General features: G+C 38.0%; 1 protein-coding gene across 1 annotated transcript; it reads left to right on the plus strand.

Annotated features, from left to right (window-relative positions):
- The first annotated feature begins 5,592 nt into the window (after positions 1-5,592).
- LOC138306690 (ryncolin-1-like) lies at positions 5,593-19,629 on the plus strand. The gene is made up of 2 exons (XM_069247143.1): positions 5,593-5,749; positions 18,227-19,629. The coding sequence occupies exons 1-2, from the start codon at positions 5,593-5,595 to the stop codon at positions 18,481-18,483; spliced, it is 414 nt and encodes a 137-aa protein (XP_069103244.1). The 3' UTR covers positions 18,484-19,629.
- The last annotated feature ends 1,473 nt before the right edge of the window (positions 19,630-21,102 follow it).

Consider the following 21,102-nt stretch of genomic DNA (forward strand, 5'->3'; position numbering starts at 1 on the left):
TAGGGACACTACATAGGTGTTTTAATGAGTAAGGACACTGCATAGGTGTTTTAATGAGTAGGGACACTACATAGGTGTTTTAATGAGTAGGGACACTAGTTACACCTTATACTCAGATTATACAGATATGTACATGGTATCAAACAAATGGGTAAAAACAGATATGTACATGGTATCAAACAAATGGGTAAAAACAGATATGTACATGGTATCAAACAATGGGGTAAAAACAGATATGTACATGGTATCAAACAAATGGGTAAAAACAGATATGTACATGGTATCAAACAAATGGGTAAAAACAGATATGTACATGGTATCAAACAAATGGGTAAAAACAGATATGTACATGGTATCAAACAAATGGGTAAAAACAGATATGTACATGGTATCAAACAAATGGGTAAAAACAGATATGTACATGGTATCAAACAAATGGGTAAAAACAGATATGTACATGGTATCAAACAAATGGGTAAAAACAGATATGTACATGGTATCAAACAAATGGGTAAAAACAGATATGTACATGGTATCAAACAAATGGGTAAAAACAGATATGTACATGGTATCAAACAATGGGGTAAAAACAGATATGTACATGGTATCAAACAAAGGGGTAAAACAGATATGTACATGGTATCAAACAATGGGTTAAAAACAGATATGTACATGGTATCAAACAAATGGGTAAAAACGCAGCCCATTCTGTAGTTTGTTTACAATGTTTTACACGTGCAGTCTACATGTAATTTACAATTTACAATCTAAATAACAATAAAAAACTAGAACAAAAATTAAGATTCCGAAAAGTAACTGTGAAATTTTTGTCCTTTTCTCACATGTCTCTATTTAAGATGAACATAAAGATATTGTGAAAAAAATTATTATTTTAGGATAAAGTGAATTTTGAGATCTGTAATGTGCTACTGCGAGTTGCCGTCCTTGGGTCTTATTTGTTACGAGTTACCGCCCTTGGTTGGCACTCTCTAATCCTGTAAGTTAGTTTTGCTATGTCTACGCACGCTGCAGGCCATGTGCCTTTTTTGCTCTAAATTTTGCTTGAAATATTATGGACGACCAGCAGTCAAAGAAACGACACAGAAAGGTGCCATCTGCATTAAAGGACTTTGTTCTAACTGAAATGCTAAGTTCATCCGATGATCGTCACGAACAGACTGAACTATGGCAGCATGGAGACGCTTCAGGACCACGTGTATCGACCCCCCATGACACAGCTACGTCTCGATGTACGACCCCTGTAAATTTGCAGCCTACGGGGGATGAAGGGGAGCTCCAAGATTTAGAAAGAACTCTAAAAAGCCTCCAAATGGAGTCTAAGCGGATGGAGCTTCTTAGAAGTATCGAGAAAGAAAAGGACAAACTTCGACACCTCGTCCTGCCAACCACGTCATGACGTCACACCAAAACCACGTGGTCCACAGTCTGAAACCCCATCAGTGACATCAGGTAGGAAAAAACCTCGTTTTGTCCATCAGTATTTATGGGATGATCCATTATCTCAGTTTGAAAAGGATGAAATACTGACTGTGTCTGAATCGGGTGTAACAAGGCTAAAGAAACTCGATCGGGACTATCATAAAATCACAGTGGAACAATGGAACTATGGCAATAGTCGTATATTACAAGATATAATGAAATAAGACCGCTCTGACAGTGTGTTGATCAGTCAGTATCTAGAATACACCAAAACCATCAACCGATATTTCAGTAAATATGTTCGGGGAAGTGTTTTGTTATATGACAAAGAATATCGCGAGTTACAGCACGACCTGAACTTCCCGTGGGGAACCCCCCAACCACAATTAACTGATTTTCAGCTAATTCCAAAGAGTAACAATGTGACAGTCCAAATGTTAAATGGCTCAGCTACCCTATCCAGTATGTCATCATCGCGCTCTCACCCATACCCTCGACGCAAGGTCAAAGGTCCCTTTACACCACAAGGTAGAGAGATTTGTCGTAAATACAATGCTGGTGTATGTGACTTTCCTCAATGTAAACTGGCTCATGTGTGCTCATCATGCTTTCTTGAACACAGTGCTAGTGTCGCACATCCAGACTCGCTTCCAAAAAAGTTGTAGATGGGCTCCTGGCCACAGGGTCTGGGTCCATGAAATATGAAGCATGGGAAAAACTTCTACCAACTGATGACCCAGATCGAAAGTTCATTTTAAGTGGCGTGATGAACGGGTTTAACATTATAGACATGGAACCAAAGGAGCCCGCGGAAATAAAAAATTATAAATCGTGTTCAATGAATTCGCATAAGGTAGAGGAACAAATTAATTATGAACTTGCTAATGGCCATTACAAGATTAGTCAGGAAAAGCCAACGATAATCAGTGCTTTGGGTGCTTTTACCAAAATCAAATGGTAAAATTCGGTTAATACATGACGCTAGTAGTCCAGCTGGTCGGTCACTAAATGACTGTATTTCTAGTGATTGAAGTTGTACATACATGGATTTGAGAGAAGCTTCAAAACATATCAAACCTGGCATGTTTCTTGCTAAGGTTGACCTTAGCTCCGCGTATCGCTCAGTTGGGGTTCATCCCTCGAACTATTCAGCTACAGGCTTGCAGTGGACATTTTCAGGGGACACAACTCCTACTTACTTATACGATACCAGACTTCCATTTGGGGCAAAAAAGAGCCCAAAAATCTTTCAGACTCTTAGTAGCGCTGTCTGCAGGATCATGTATCATCGTTACGGTTATACAATTTTGTCCTATTTGGATGATTTCCTAGTGTTGGGAGAGACTTATGACACATGTTACACAGCTTTGTTGACATTACTTGCAGTGCTTAGACAACTAGGTTTCGCGATAAACTACTCAAAACTGGAGAGTCCATCCCAAGTTTTGATCTTTCTTGGCATCGAAATTAACACGGTAAACATGACTTTTTCACTCCCAAAGGAGAAATTGATGGCGTTTAAGGCGCTGATAACCAACTTTACACTTAAAAAACGAGCAAGCAAAAAACAGTTAGAAGTGCTTATTGGGAAGCTGAATTGGGCATCACAAGTTGTGTGTGGTGGTAGATCATTCCTACGACGCCTCATTACACTCAAAGATAATTTACAGAGTTATAAACATCGCGTGTGTTGTTAGACAATGAGTTTTTTCAAGATCTGTACTGGTGGGATACTTTCATGGAGCATTTTAATGGTACTAGCATCATCCAGAATTCACCAGTTATCTCCCTTCAAACTGATGCCTGTACTGAAGGAGATGGAGGTTATTACCTGGGAGACTATTTCCATGTCAACTGGTCTCTCGACCTACCAATGTATTATATGGAACATATTAATGTTAAGGAATTTCTTAGCATGCTGTTGGCAGTGTATCGATGGGGTTCCTTATTAAGGAACAAACGTGTGATTATATATAGTGATAACAAGAGTGCTATAGCATGGTTAAATAAGGGTACCTCTCGCAACCCGGTTGCTATGACTATTTGTCGACAGATGTTCTGGATTACAGCGTCTCTCAATTGTCATTTTACTGCAAAATATTTGCCTGGCAGGAATAATGTGATTGCGGATGCTGCCTCGCGTTTACATGAGCCAGATAAATTAAGTGAATTATATAATGTGGCCCCATCCCTCCAATGTGAGACATTCAATATTGTGAATCTACTAAGACATATGTCACCTCTCTTCATGTGTTATAGATTTGGTGGATTTCTTAGAAGGAGAGACAAGGACATTAAAAGAGAAGGCGTGGGCTAGCAGTACTATGTCGACATACAAGGCACAACTAAACTGCTATATAGACTTTTGTGCCAAAGTCAATAAGGAGTCTGTCCCAGTAGGTGCTGAGACTGTACAACTGTATGTGACATACTTGGTGCGTGTAAGACAGTTTACATATGCCTCGGTTCGTCAGTATCTGAATGTATTGACTCAACTACATCGATTTGAGGGGCTGCCAGACCCAATACCAAACAATGTTCAACTACAGCATTTGCTTCGCGGTGTAAAACGTGATTTAGGTGTTGCACAGACCCCAGTAGATGCTATATCTCCCTCAGTTCTCCTAAGCATAAGGGCTACCCTTAATTTATCTGTGACTGATGGCTTGTGTTTTTGGTGTGCATGTCTAGTAGCATTCTATGGCCTATTACGGCCCATTAATATAACCTGCACATCCCATGATAGAACAAAGGATTTGTGTCGGTCAGATGTCATTCCTTGTTCGTGGGGTTATTTGTTAGCCCTGCGTCGCACAAAAACAGTTCAATTTCGTGAACATACTGTGTCAGTTTGCTTACCTCGGGTTAATCATGAATTGTGTCCTGTAACAGCTTTACATGCTTTATTAGTAGCTACCAATCATGCTGACCCTCTCGGCCCCCTTTTTCTGTTATCAAATGGCCATTGCCTTTCTTATTCAGTTTTTCGGCAAAGACTTTTGGCTGCACTTTCTAATGCGGGCATTCAAAATCACTGCATTAAAGGCCATTCTTTCAGAAGAGGGGGTGCCACTTGGCTCAGCAAACTTGGTGTTGCTGTTGATGACATTAAATCTATTGGATTATGGGCTAGTGATGCTGTCAATCGCTACATTGAACCTGGTTTCGAGAGAAAATTAGCTATAATGCAAAAGTTTGGTTCATCGTTGTTAAGGCTATGCTAAACATTAGCGATTACATGTATATAGAGAGCTTAAGAGTTAAGTAGCTCCATCTTACCTCCATACAATACCATTTCATATATATCATTTAATTTTTTTTTTCTCCTCCGGGCTGGAGATTATTTTTTGTACTATTATTTTCTATAAACTCTAGTCATTTTATGTCATGTTTTTTTGTATACTTGTTGGGTCCTTGCTGGACCAATAAAATTTGCCAATGTTCCATGTTGGGTTTTGCTTAATATCTGTTTGATCACCACATGTAAGTCTCAAATTGTGGAAACGACATCGTGAGATAACACTAAAACAGTGTCTATAGCAGAAAAACAATAGCTGAATGGAATATATTTGACTTATAAATACAAAACAGTGTTCGAACGCTATTTAGATTAATCAAAACAGTTTTATCATGTCTTGATATGTATGCATCATCCCATATTTAGGAGGAATTCTAGTTTGTGAACTCGAAACACGACTCTGGACCATGCATGTTTCAAAGATCTCTTCTTATAAATGTATGCACTGTTGACAAACAAACAAATCACAAAAGGCAAAAAAAGTAATGATAAGAAAAATTCTGGATTCCAGCATTTGGAAGAATTATTTTACAAATATCTTCAAAACGTGTCCCAATTCGGGTAGCGTCACGTTAGGCCAATCATAACTCAATGATAACTGAATTTACTATGCGTGAAAAAAATAAAACTGTAAAAAATGGCTGACAAAACATTGATATGGCCGTAAAGTTCATCAGGTTTCTGTGCTTATATATGAAATGCAAATTAAAAAAAAATAGAAATAGCGCATCGTGCATTCTAATAAGGAACATATTTCATTTTTTTTAAAATATTTTTTTATCTTTCGTTGTAAATATTTACTTTTTGAATGGCAAGTACATATGTAGTTGAATACAATCCTTTCAGGACTGGACATGATCCACCTCCTCACCCAGAACGGTTCCATCCTCCGTATTGAGTTGATGCCCTGGAACAACGACACTAGGTACGCCCAGTACTCGAACTTTAGTGTGGGGGACGAGTCTTCAAAGTACCGACTGTCAGTATCGGGATTCTCCGGGAATGTTTACCGTAAGTTTGGAATGTCAGTATCTCTCTCTCTCTCTCTCTCTCTTGACACAGAAACAGTCCAGTGGGGTCGTTCCAACACCCCAGAACACTGTTGAAACTACACTATGGTACAAAATGTAGGTATAAACATGCATGTGCATTATGTGGAGGACATAATGTCCAAACCCAATGTAAGCAAATGTCGAAAGGACCTTACTGTACTGTAGTAAGCGTGTAGATGACCCTATTCTTATATCCATATCTCTAGATCTTTTGCCTTTGTTTTCTTCATATTCAATGCTCCATTATCTCTTGCATAATCTCTCTTGTCCCTCTTGGTGTATGACGAAGAATGATGACGATGATGATGCGATAATGATGATGATGATGATGATGATGATGTGATGATGATGATGCTGATGATAATGATGATGATGATGATGATGATGTGATGATGATGATGCTGATGATAATGATGATGATGATAATGATGATGATGATGATGATGATGATGGTGTGGATGATGATGATAATGATGATGATGATGATGATGTGATGATGATGATGCTGATGATAAATGATGATGATGATGATGATGATCGTGATGATGATGGTGTGGATAATGATGATGATGATAATGATGATGATGATGCTGATGATGTGGATGATGATGATGATGATGATGATGATGGTGTGGATGATGATGATGATGATAATGATGATGATGATAATGATGATGATGATGATGATGGTGTGGATGATGATGATGATGATGATGATGATGATGATGATGATGATGATGATGATGATGATGATGCAATTTCGTTTTGTTATGTGTATCCAGAAAATAATTTGAAAAATAAACATTTACAAAAAGAAAAATCAAAGTGCCAAGGCCACTCATGGAAGCTGTGATTGAAGGATTCAAACCAAATAATAAAGAAATTGGTTTTTCATTTAAATATTGAATTTAGTATTTTTTAAGTGTGCAGTGTTGAATGTCGGAGTTTAACAAAGTATATTTACGGTATACCGTATTTATTCTATGATATTTAATGTTTTTCAAGAACAATAAGTTGAATAACTCATTTTCCTGAAATAAATGTAATAAGCTTTATATCTAAATTATTAGGTCACCTGAGACGAAGTGTCAAGTGACCTATTTTAATCGCCTTTTGTCCGTCGTCGTGCGTCGTATTTCCGTAAACAATTTACATTTTCGACTTCTTCTCAAAAACTGCTGAAGCAAATTCAATGAAATTTTGCACAAGTCTTTTAAGGCATAAGGCCAATCAGAATTGTGAATTATATGGTCTTCCTCTCCACTCACAGATGTGATGGAATCAAATACTCTTCACAGATAGAAAGGTCTAAAGGTCCTTTACAAAAGTTGTGAATTATATGACCCTGGGGTCTCAGGTTTCCCCTTGGGGAGGGGGTTAAGTTTACTATAGTTTATACAGGGAAAACACATTTTCGAGCATTATTTGGTCATTTGTAAAAGAGTCAAATGTTGTCAGAACTATCCCTATGAAATGGCCATTGAATCCTATTAACAAATTTTCAATGACTGACTCCCATAGGCCAGAGGCCTTAGGGGTGGGACCAAAACGGGTCAAATAGGCTATAACTTCAAAAATCTTCTTCTGAAATTCTGGAACTGGTAGAATCAAATACTCGTTATAGATGGGAAGGTCTTAAGGTCCTTTACAAAAATTGTGAATTATATGACCCTGGGGTCTCATGTTTTTCCCTAGGGAGGGGGTCAAGTTTACTATATAGGAAAAACACATTTATGAATGTTATCTGCTTATTTTTCATAGGAAATTAGTCAAACTGGGTTAGAATTATTAGTCTGAGATAGCATTTTATCGTCATATCCATATTGGTCCTGGCCGGACCCCAGGGGCCTTAGGGGCGGGGCCAAAAGGGGTCAAATAGGCTAAACTTCAAATATCTTCTTCTGAATTCACAGATTTGATGGAACCAAACACTCTCCATGGATTAGAAGGTCTTAAGGCCCTTTACAAAAATTGTGAATTTCATGGCCCTAGGATCTCAGATTTTCTCCTGGGGAGGGGGTCAAATTTACTATAGTCTATATAGGAAAAACACATTTATGAACATTATTTGCTTAGTTTTATTAGGAAATGAGTCAAACTGGGTTAGAATTATTAGTTTGAAATAGCATTTTAACAAAAAATCCATATTGGTCCTGGCTGATCCCCAGGGACCAGAGGGGCGGGGCCAAAATGGCTAAAATTTCAAAATTCTTCTTCTGAATTCACAGGTTTGATGGAACCAAATAATCTCCATAGATTAAAAAGTGAAATTTATAAAATCACTGACACTGATTGACTTCTAATTTGGTTTTGTTGTTTAAAGTTAGCAAAGCTAATTTGAATTTTAAGCATAAGGTTTGGTAACATAATACACTAACTATCAAAATGAAAAAAAAAAAAAAATAAATAAAAATTCTAATACGAAAGTTCAACTTTAACGTTTATTTTAATTCGTTATTACTTTTTATAGATTTGCAATGCTCTTTCTGTAGCAGCACTCAGATGACCGTCAAGGCCTCTTGGGCCTCTTGTTTCTGAAATAACGATTTCGACACCAATAAAACCGTTCAGAATCTGAGTATTATTTTTTTATAATTCTTTTTTAATTATTAAAATATCAATTTCATCAATGTGTCTTCAAAAACAAAAAATAATAAGTAAACATATCCGTATCTTAATATCCACTTAACATTGAAGAATATTTTCGGAAAATATAACATGAGAAATATTACCATTTCCGGACATGTTTTGGTTTCCTTTTTAGAAAACTTACATGGGTTGCTTTGACGATTTTTGACTTATAAATCATGGCCACTCAGATACTTTTGCCGAATAAAAGGTACATTATTTCATTATTATATCACTCGGATTTCTTTTAAATTCACAAGATCGCTAGCCGTTAACATCAAGAAAACTTCATGTTCTATACCGGACTTTAGCCTAACAGTAACTGGTTGGCGAGGTATTATCGTGAAGAACATTATACCGTATTTTTACAAAACTTTGACATCTGAATGGAACGAAGGAATGTTGATAAATTTTGTACCTTTCCCCTTTCAATATAACGCAGTTGTGGATAAACAAAGGACACAACTCCAAGTGACAGATCAAAAGAGGAAACGCATACTCAAAACTATTGACCTTTACTGCGCAATAATACCATTGGATATAGTTCGTCAATGCAACCAACACAAAAAACTTTATAAGCGTTATAAGAACTTTCTTTTGTGGTAACCATCCTAACATTCGATTACAATAATCGATCAGTAGCATAAATTACGTAAAATTTAAATAAACATACACAATCCAGAATCCACCGAAAGTCCGTGGAGGAAGACAGCGAAGAAGGTGTTGTTCGTGATTTTCGGGAGACTACTATCTCGGAGTAATACTAATATCATAGAGTACCAGCTGAACACTTAAAACACTCCATCCATGGTGTATATGTATGTACAAATTCAATGTCTGTGGTTTTGAATACTGGGGTTTTTATTTTTCATACCATCAAGTGTTACGTGAAATGAACAGAACAACTTTTGATTTTCCATGTGGAGTGATTTCATTGTTTTGATGTGCACAGGCTCGCCGAACGTACCTAAGAATGCTGTTTCACAGCATCAAAAATAATGATGATAATAATTAACTTACATAATTAACTTACATAATATATAATAATAATAATAAAAATACTGTTAGAGGTATCTTCATGATTCCAACTGTTCCGAAATCAGAATGATTTTTTTAGTGTTCCAGCAAAATTAATGTATTTTATTTTTCTTACTTTTTGAGAAAATCAACTTTTTATGTCGATGCAAAAATTCACTTGGAAGGTCTTTATCACTACGGTGTTGATTCCGGTTGAAAACAAGCGTTCTGACGCCCTTCGAATTTGCGAATTCAAACTCAACAAAAGTAGCGGAATAATATCAATAAACCAGATATTTTCAGCACTAACTATCGAGATTAATCAGGCATAGACCTCGATACCAGGTAAAAAGAATTTCCTGTAACAGTTGCGATATGAAAATATTGCGATGTGAGTAAATAAATGATTAATTTCTTTATTCTGATTACCATTTCTAAATTTGACGATTTGATCCCGAACATTCCAATGACGTCACTTTTTAGTCCTCTATGAGCCCGGGTGATTCGACCTTGCAAGCTGACGTTTTGACGGATTGAATAAGCACTCATTTGCGGTATTATGGTAGCAATTTGCACTCATATACAGCTTAATTTAGTTTAAAATAATAGTGTTACTTTATCTTGGAACATTTCATTATTTAAACGTCACTTTGACAAAAAGAAACAGTAGGCCGTAGGCTATCAATGTAAATCTTACAGCGTTTGTGGATACAAGGCTTCGTTTAGTAGATGAATTTCATGAAATATTGCACAAAAAACATCATTAACATGCTTCTGACACATATAATTAATGAGTTGAATTGAATATGTTTGACATTGTGTGTAAAAAATCTATTTTGGTCTTTCGCCGTCGAAAACCGATGAAACCGCGGTACCACTGGGTTGCGAGAAGCTATCGTGATTTGTTCGTGTTTATTTTTTCTTATTCATTAAAAAAGCGATCTTTGAAGACTTAAGACTATCTCTGTGTCCAAAAGGTTTCGGCTATAGCATTCATTTTTTTTTATATTTGAGTTGAATGCATCAAATCGGATCTGTTCCCGACATCGACTGTGCATTGTATAACATTTTGTAGGCCTACCTGTACCTGCAGTTATCGTGATTTTTCATGCAACTTAGTAGAATTTTACGATGCATACGCAGTGGAAAGATATAATCTAAAAAAGATTGTATTGTACAATTTCTCAATGCATAATATAACTTTGATATTCCATGGTATAAAATAAAAACTGTCGTTTTCTCCGTATCAACGTAACACGAGCGTGTGCTTCGTCTCGGCGAAATCTAACTCATTCCTCTCAGAGGGTGTCTTCAACGACGTTCGAGCATATCAGAAAAAAAAATCAATAAAATAACAAAGATTATCGTATAGGCTACTAGGTATATTAAAGAACAAAAAAAAAATGTGATTTGTGATCAATGTGTTATCATTTTTTCACTTTTCTTCATACTGAAACAACAGCTACATGCACATTACATTTACAAATTTTTATTTTGCCTATAAGGAAATACTCTATCATACAACAATGTTATCTGCTTCTTATAAAAACATCACTGTATATAAAAAAGCAGAAATCTGGTTTAGTGTTAACGTGCAGATCTTCTGATCTTTCGATTCTCACCACCGGCGGCATTTTTTTGCGTTTTGTTTTTTGATTGATTTGATTTAACATATTTTATTGCAAATATATACAAAAGGATTGGGTACAAGTTTTATGCAACTTATATTGCCACCCTTTCCAAAATACTGAACAAATACAAAACATGATATGCAAAGTAATGAAATATATAAATATGATTAAATAGTAAATAAGAACACTTTGGAGAGAGAGAGAGAGAGAGAGAGAGAGAGAGAGAGAGAGAGAGAGAGAGAGAGAGAGAGAGAGAGAGAGAGAGAGGAGAGGAGAGAGGGGGGGGGGGGGAGTAAGGAGAGGGAGAAAATACAATGTCTTAAAATTGTAATAATAAATCGACTTAATCCATAAGCAATCGTTGCAATCGTCGCCTTAGTACCAACTTGCCATAATATCTAAAATAACGTGATTTAAGTCGATTTCTAGATAACACAAAAATACACAAAAGAGATATCGAAAAGAACTGATAGGTGTATAACAATAAAGGTATTCGTCTAATATTAAAATCTTTTGCTTAATTTAATAAAGTTTTGAACATATAAAAATATGCCTGTGTTCGTTTCCAGAGACAGATCCTCATTTCCAAACAAGATTAAATTTAAATCAATAAGAACATTTAAATTCATATTATTTAGGCTTTCCAATAGCAAATTCCTTTCAACATTATAATTTTTACATTCGAAAAAAAAGTGATGTACACTCTCACAAATATGTCCACAGTTACAGCATGGAGTTTCCACAAGGTTTATCCTGAACAAATCGTAATTTAGGGAACTACATTGATGTCTAAGTTTTGTATGCAATATATTTAACTTCCGGTCACCAATGCCAAAGTAAGAAGGAGAAGATTCAAAAACCGGTTTTAGTGAATTTCTAAAAAGGCTCAATGATATTGCTGACTTAACAGAGTTTTCTAAGTTATTCCAAGAGCGAAGAGTAGAAGGTAGAAAAGAAGTGTTTGTAGATGAAAGTCTGAAATACGGAATTCTATAGTCATCTCTATTTCTTAATGGATAGGCAGCTTGATCTTGAACGGTAGAAGGAAGTAGAGAAGTAAGAAAATCAGGAGTTTGATTTGTGCGCATTTTATAGAGAAGATGAAGTTTTTTTCCTTTTCCTTCTAGAAGATAGAGATTCTAAACCAGTTTCAAAATATAGAGAATCGATACTTGCATAAGAGGGAAGACCGGTTATTATTCTAGCAGCTTCCTTTTGAACTTTTTCTAATTTTTCCGAGTCTGAGTTTGAAAAACCATCCCATAATTCACATGCGTATTCTAATACAGGTAAAATAAAAGCGCGATAAATTCTGAGCAAAGCGTCACGTTTTATTAAAAATTTCAATTTTCTCAACACATTTAACTTTTTCATTACTGAAGAATATATTGCTTCCACGTGATCTCCCCATTTGGCACTAGAATTGAATACCACACCCAAATGCCTATGACGGTCGGTAAAGTCTAAAATATTACCATTAAATTCTAATTCTAATAATTCATTTATTTCATTACTGTTAGAAATAAAAAGAACATCGGTTTTATCTGGATTAAAAGACACTAGCCATGTTTTTGCCCAGGTGTTTAAAGATTCAAGATCTTTGTTTAAAGTTGTTTGAATTTCGAGACAAGAAGAGGAAGAACATTGAAGAGAGGTATCATCTGCAAAAAGACGCGACGCGGAGTCAAAAACATCTGCAATATCATTTATGTATATCAAAAATAATAGAGGGCCTAGGATGGAACCTTGTGGAACCCCAGCATCAATATTTCCCAACCTTGAAAAGGTATCATTAACACTTACCTTTTGCTTTCTTTGACTTAGGTAATCCTTTAACCAAACTAATAATTCGCCTCCAATTCCATAGGACTTTAATTTTACATATAACCCAGAATGCCACACCCTGTCAAAAGCCTTTGAAATGTCACAAAAGATAATACATGTACATGTATGTTTTCTTTCTTCGAGGGATAAACAAATGTTATGGTACATTTCGATTAATTGATAAACAGTGGAATGTCCTGGGAGGAAACCAGATTGGTATTTATAAAATAATGAATTTTCCATGAAATAATTAAATATATGTTTAAAAATAACACGTTCAAAAACTTTACCAACAGTGGACAAAAGAGATATTGGACGATAATTTGTTACGGAATGTCTATCACCTTTTTTAAATAAAGGCATAACAATTGCCATTTTCCAAAGTTTCGGATAAATGCCAGATGACAAAGACATATTGAAAAGTATCTCGAGTGGTTTACTAATAGTATTACAAACATGTTTTAACATATGATGACTGATACCATCATGACCCGAGGCCTTGCCGAGCTTTAATATTTGCAGTACATCTTTGATTTCAGAGTGATTTAACTGTATAGAATTTAAACTTTTATTTGTTTTCAGTGTAATATTTGGGATCTGAGCGTCTTGTTCATTTATACGAGTAATGCTGCAAAAGTACTCATTTAATAAATTTGATTTATCATCATCACTCGTAACTATATTATCCGTAACAGGATCTGCAAGAGTTGGTATAATTTGTGAAGTTCCATTAGAGTTAAGTAAACGTTTGATTAACTTCCAATAAGCTTTTGGGTCAGAAGTAAAACATTTATCAATTATACCATGCACATTTTCATAAAAGTTTAAACGACAATACTTTTTCATATTGTTTACTTTGTTTCGTTGTCTTTTAAAATTGAGAATATCCTGAAAACGCTTAGATTTTCTAGCTATTTTATGTAACCTGTCCCGGATTCTTAGATTTGTTCTGAGCTCAGAAGTCATCCAGGGTTTATCGGACGGCCTAATTGTAACTTCTTTAGAGGGTATACACTCTTTAATGAAATTTAAAAATACATTAGTAAAAGTTTCACTCGCATTGTCTACTGACCCACTACCAAGCAAAGATTCCCGCCAGTCGTATTGCGATATAAGATTATTTAACTTGATATAATCGGCTCTTTTATAAAACCAAATTTTTCTCTTATAAACAGATTTAAAAGCGCATGGCAAAGTTACACTGACAATACAACCTTCATGATCGCTTATCGATCTATCAATATTTATTACAGAAGAATCAATACAAGATATAGACTGACTTAAAAGAATTGGGTCAAGCAAACTTGATCTAGTCTGACCTATCCGTGTAGGTTCATTGATTACATTTGTTAAACTGAAAGTACTCATAATATCCAAAAGAATATGGTTTGGTGCAACATTGAGCAAATCAACATTAACATCACCAGTAATAATAATGTTAGGTGAAATATCTAGAGCATTTTCTATAGAGGTTTGTAAATTTTCCCAAAAAGCCGCAGCTGAAACTTCAGATCTATAAACAGTACATAAAATAAATTTGGTATGTTGCAAGATAACTCGTATCCAAATAACTTCATCACCCGGGTGTTCAAGATGATCTAGACGGTCAACTTTCAATAGACTATTAACGTAAACAATGACTCCACCCCCGCCCTGTTTCTATCCAGTCTAAATGGTGCATGGAAGCCCGATAAAAGAATATCATCGGTACATACGTTTTCATCAAGATGGCTTTCAGTAAAGCACAAGATGTCATATTCCCCAGCTACATCTTCAATATAATCTAATTTGTTTCGAATACTTCTAACATTCAGATGGAAAACGGAGAGCTCGCCAACGCCAGGGCCAGGATTAGACTCAACGTCCATATGTGTTAATATAAGTAGAATAAGAATAGATAAAAAATCAGTATTAAGAACCAGAGATAGAACAAAATTAATTAACAAACATATCGAGTTTTTCAAGTAACGATAATTTATCAAAATTCCTGCTGAAAGATGTTCGCGTTTGCGTATATCTATGTCTATACCGGATTTACCATGTAAATCATATGTGTAAAACAATAAAAACTTTATTACTAAGAAAATGGCAATGTTATCTTTTCGAAGTAATGCTTGCAAACAAGTTAAATAGGCGAAAAATACACTGGAATACAGAGCAGTTTTGAACATTACATAAAAGGAATCTGTCTGGTCATTATCGCTTAAAACATGTAACCTTTTGTATACACAAGAAGAATGCGTTCTTAAGTAAAAAACACCAATGGCACACCTCCAGGTATTAATACAACTACCCATTATGGGGGATAAAAATGGGAAAACATACATATTTGGAGGTTGCCAGAAGTAATTTTATATTTCACAGAGTACATGTATATGTATTTCGATATCTCATTGTGAAAGTGCGAAAGGGGGGAGACGGACTGACAGGTGATAGATTTAGAGAAAAGTGATAGAAGCAGAGAAGGAAAAATAAGGAAAGATACAAAAGAAAACAACAGAAAACACATTTTTTGACAGGTTTAGCTAATTAGGAGAACTAGGGTTTAGATCGGCTGTTTCAGAAAATTTATAATAATATGGTAAGTATATGTGTAGCAATAGCAAAAAACAATAAAATATTCAAAAACAACTTAAACAAAGCAAGAAATAAAGGCAAAACGTTCAAAAGATACATTATATATGTCATATATTTACAAAACAACTACAATATGTACATTTTTTTTTTTTTTTGATAGTCAAATTTTGCTATAAATGCATTTGTGAGTTTAGATGTTCAGAAAATTTATAGTTAAGTCTTTTAAGGTTAAACTCTTCACAAAAAAAAAATATATATATATATATTCTATGCACTACTTAATATGTTTAGAACTCTTCCAGATAGAGAATAAAAATTAAAAAAAGAACAACATCCCAATGATACTGCAACATACTTTAACTATTCTATACGGAAAAAATATCCTTGAATTACAGGGGTAATTTACTATACGTTGCAGTATACTTTGTTAAAAACTTTTTAGTGAAAATTTACATGATGAAAGGAAGCCCAGTTTTTAAATGGAATATTTCTCAATTTACATACAATTTTAAAATGCATATATCTATACATTTAAGAAATTTGTGCCAAGGAGAGCTTTTTATTTCACCAGAAAACTTCCTATTTTGTTTTGAAACAATGTCATAAATTTGTCACATTCTGAAAGTTGCACATTAAGACCGTGGTTGCCACTCCATAACACTCTATATTTTGGAACATTTCAAAAAATGCTTTTAAAAAACACATATTTTGATTGGGAACACTTGACATTTTTACAGTATGTTTCACTATAGTTTGGTAAATCAAATTTATGACAGTTTATATATTAAATACATATAATTTAGTGACATTATCGATAAGTGGTTTTTGCCATGAAAAGGGGCTAGTTTTAGAACAATAGAATCCTAAATCACTGAACATAGACAGTTAAACATGAAGATGTTTTGAGACTAGTTTATCTTAGAGAAATTTTGGAGTGTTTATTGACTACCACCGTTAGTCGGAGTTCGGTTGTCGATAATACAACCAAGCGTAATGAGATCCTCGTCATTTCGAACCATAATTCTAGAATTACTGTCCTGGGTTTTCTTGGCGTAGATTTGGCCATCCCTGGTCCAGAACGCATGGATGTTGTTTAGATAGCGGTTTTTGTTTAGAACATTTACAAGGCGTTGGCGGTGTTTCGTCAGGGCCTCAACTACCAGAGTTTTGTCAGGATTTCCTTTTAACTTTGACTTTGCCTCGAAGACCCTTTGGCGATCAGTATAACGGACAAAACGCACAATTGCAGTGACCTTGCGTTCCGTGGAGATAGCGCCCAAAATGTGACAGCGAGAAACTTGGGTGTCATCAATAACAATGTTCAATTTGTCGCGACATACTTTTTGAATAGCCTTTAGAGGGTCAAAAGTATGCGTGTCCTCGAATTCAGTAACAGGTAAGTTGATGAACTTTAAACACGTTCTACGCGAATATTGTTCCTGTTCCTCGTGCGAAATAAATAGCTTCTGTTGCCCGGACTCTAATTTGGCGATTTGTTCTGTAAGCAGCGATATTTTGGAGTTTTGAATCTGAATTTGACGCTGTAAGGAATCTACTTCTTTATTCATACAATGAGTTATTTTGGAGTCAATGACATTTGACACAGATTTTTTAACTTCGGACTGGACAATATCACGAACTGTAGAGTCATTTTCGACAAGATTTTTTACTTTGCTTTCAAACACGGGGTGAAACTGTTGGATTAGCATTTTTTTTGTTTTTTAATATATCATGCAAACATGCCTATTCAAACTATTCACAGTATCTGGCGAGGGCTACATGTACATGTAACTCTACTACAGAATAAATAATTATATATCTGAGGATTTACATCGGATATATACCTGGTCAGTATCTTACAGTAGCTAGGCCAAGGACGTGTCCTTGAATAGGCCTGTTAGTTTTATATTGGTGTTGACACGGAAAGACGAGATGACTCCTGTCTCCTGGACATTAAAACAAATCATTTATTTCATTCCATATACCGCCTGCAAGGAGACGTCCTAGGCCTATCGCTACCCCCAATACACTTGATCGTGGTCTTATACATATGTATTATGTAACTTTTCATCGATAATTTGATCCAGATATATCTGTCTTCGACAGTTATATTTAGAATTATGAATATGTGGAAGGAACGTATTTACAAGATAAAAACAACCCATCTCAACTGCTATTGCGGGACCGTGAAATGTAATATTGGTCACCCCAGCCCAAGCAAAGGGGTACGCAAATTATTCATTATGTAAACTAATTCCTATGTACGTCATGTCCACATGACTGAAAATTATATATTATGTAAATATCGGTTAGCTTGTAATAATAATAATAATAATAATAGATGAACAAGCACATTCGTGGAATTATCACCAAGTTTGAAGAAAATTGGTTTACATTTGTTACACTTATTGCACGGAAATGACGGAAAATGACATTTTTAGTAATTCAAAGGGCCATAACTACGCTGAATAAGTCCATGGACAGTCATCGAACTTGGCCGAGCCCTTAAGGCATTTAACCTTGTCAACAACTTTGAAGAAAATCTGTACATTTATACATCTGTTACAGTTATTGCACGAAAAAAAGCGTTACAAACAGACGGACGGACAGACAGACGGAGGGACAGAGGACAGACAGATGGACAAACCCAAATTAATATTCACCGTTTCGGAGAAAGCGGTGGATAAACACAAACAAAAAAGATAGCTTCGATGATCGGTGTATTCAATCCTTTATAATACCTGTCTGTGTTTTGACAGATGATGCGATGGCGTTCACCGACGGTCAACAATTCTCTACCTACGACAATGAGAATGACGTGTGGGTAGGTAATTGTGCTGTGGATTATCGCGGCGCCTGGTGGTATGGAGGCTGTAGTCACACCAACCTGAACGGGCCGTACGTACAAGATACTGGGGATACTCATCTGTCGATGTATTGGTGGCAACTCTACGTTGACAGAAATGACATACCTATGATGAAATCTAGAATGATGGTGAAGAATCCTGGTGTTTAACTCCGACAACAAACAAATGCACAATTTAATATGTATTTTAGTAGTCCTTTTGTAGTGTAAGAAGCCGAGCGAGTCCCTTCTTGTAGGGAGTCGAGCAAGTCTCCTCCTTGAGGGAGTCGAGCGAGTCTCTTTCAGCAGGAAGTCGAGCGAATCACCTTCTGGAAGGAGTCGAGTGAGTCCCCTCTTCTAGGGAGTCGAGTGAGTCACCTCCTAGGGATCACCTCCTAGGGAGTCTATTAAGTCATCTCCTGTAGAGGACCGAGTATCCTCCTGTAACAAGGCGAGTGAGTCACCTTCTGTAAGGAGTCGAGTGAGTCTCCTTCTGTAAGGAGTCGCGCGAGTCCCCTCTTGTAGGGCGTCGGGTGAGTCTCCTCCTTGAGGGAGTCTATTAAGTCATCTGTAGAGGACAGAGTGAGTTTCCTCCTGTAACCAGGCGAGTGAGTCACCTTCTGCAGGGAGTCGATTGAGTCTCTTCCTTGAGGCAGTCTATCTAGTAACGTCCTCTTGGAAGTCTATTGAGTCACATCCTGAAGAGGGTCGAGTGAGTCTCCTCCTGTAGAGGGCCAAGTATTTCTCCTCCTGTTGAGGGCCGAGTGTTTTTCCTCCTGTAGAGGACCGAGGGTATCTTCTCCTACTGTAAGGAGTCGGGTGAGTCACTTCCTGTAAGGAGTATATCAAGTCACCCCCTGTAAGGTTCCGAGTGAGTCTCCTTCTATAGAGGATCGAGTCTATTGAGTCACGTCATGTAGAGGACCGAGTGAGTCTCCTCCTGTAGAGGGCCGAGTTAGTCCCCTCATGTAGAGGGCCGAGTGAGTCTCCTACTGTAGAGGGCACAGTGAGTCTAGGACCGAGTGAGTCTCCTCCTGTATAGGGCCGAGTCTCCTCCTGTGAGGACCGAGTGAGTCTCCTCCTATAGAGGGCCGAGTGAGTCCCCTACTGTAGAGGGCCAAGTGAGTCCCCTCATGTAGAGGGCCTACTAAGTCTCCTCCTGTAGAGGGCCTAGTGAGTCTCCTCCTGTAGAGTACCGAGTGAGTCTCCTCCTGTAGAGGACCGAGTGAGTCTCCTCCTGTAGAGAACCGAGTGAGTCCCCTCCTGTAGAGGACCGAGTGAGTCTCCTCCTGTAGAGGGCCGAGTGAGTCCCCTCCTGTAGAGGGTCGCCTCCTATAGAGGGCCGAGTGAGTTTCCTCCTGTATAGGGCCGAGTGAGTTTCCTCCTGTAGAGGGCCGCCTCCTATAGAGGACCGAGTGAGTTTCCTCCTGTAGAGGGCCGAGTGAGTCTCCTCCTGTAGAAGGCCGAATTAGTCCCCTCATGTAGAGGGCCGAGTGAGTCTCCTACTGTAGAGGGCCCAGTGAGTCCCCTCCTGTAGAGGACCGAGTGATTTTCCTCCTGTAGAGGGCCGCGTTAGGCCCCTCCTGTAGAGGGCCGAGTGAGTCTCCTCCTGTAGATGGCCGAGTGAGTCTCCAGTAGAGGGCCCAGTGAGTGCCCTCTTGTAGAGGACCGAGTGAGTCTCCTCCTGTAGAGGGCCGAGTGAGTCCCCTCTTGTAGAGGGCCGAGTGAGTCTCCTCCTGTAGAGGACCGAGTGAGTCTCCTGTAGAGGGCCGAGAGAGTCTCCTCTGATAGAGGGCCGAGTAAGTCTCCTCCTGTAGAGGGCCGCCTCCTATAGAGGGCAGAGTGAGTTTGCTCCTGTAGAGGGCCGAGTGAGTCTTCTACTGTAGAGGGCCCAGTGAGTCCCCTCCTGTAGAGGGCCGCGTTAGGCCCCTCCTGTAGAGGGCCGAGTAAGTCTCCTCCTGTTGACGGCCGAGTGAGTCCCCTCCTGTAGAGGGCCGAGTGAGTCTCCTCCTGTAGAGGGCCGAGTTATTCCCCTCCTGTAGAGGACCGAGTGAGTCTCCTCCTGTAGAGGGCCGAGAGAGTCTCCTCTTATAGAGGGCCGAGTGTGTCTCCTCCTGTAGAGGGCCAACGGAGTCTCCTCCTGTAGAGCGCCGAGTTAGTCCCCTCCTGTAGAGGACCGAGTGAGTCTCCTGTAGAGGGCCGAGAGAGTCTCCTCTTATAGAGGGCCCATTGAGTCTCCTCCTGTTGAGGGCCGAGTGAGTCCCCTCCTGAAAAGGGCCGAGTGACTCTCCTCCTGTAGAGGGCCGAGTTAGTCCCCTCCTGTAGAGGGCCGAGTTAGTCACCTCCTGTAGAGGGCAATGTGACTCCCTCATGTAAAGGGCCGAGTTAGTCTCCTCCTGTAGAGGACCGAGTGAGTCTCCTCCTGTATAGGACCGAGTGAGTCTCCTCCTGTAGAGGGCCGAGTGAGTCCCCTCCTGTAGAGGGCCGCCTCCTATAGAGGGCCGAGTGAGTTTCCTCCTGTAGAGGGCCGAGTGAGTCTCCTCCTGTAGAGGGCCAAGTTAGTCCCCTCATGTAGAGGGCCGAGTGAGTCTCCTACTGTAGAGGGACCAGTGAGTCCCCTCCTGTAGAGGACCCAGTAAATCCCCTCCTGTAGAGGGCCAAGTGAGTCTTCTCCTGTAGAGGACCGAGTGAGTCCCCTCCTGTAGAGGGCCGCCTCCTATAGAGGGCCGAGTGAGTTTCCTCCTGTAGAGGGCCAAGTGAGTCCCCTCCTGTAGAGGGTCGCCTCCTATA

Source organism: Argopecten irradians, chromosome 13 (assembly GCF_041381155.1).
Source record: "Argopecten irradians isolate NY chromosome 13, Ai_NY, whole genome shotgun sequence".
Classification (NCBI taxonomy): Eukaryota; Metazoa; Mollusca; class Bivalvia; order Pectinida; family Pectinidae; genus Argopecten; species Argopecten irradians.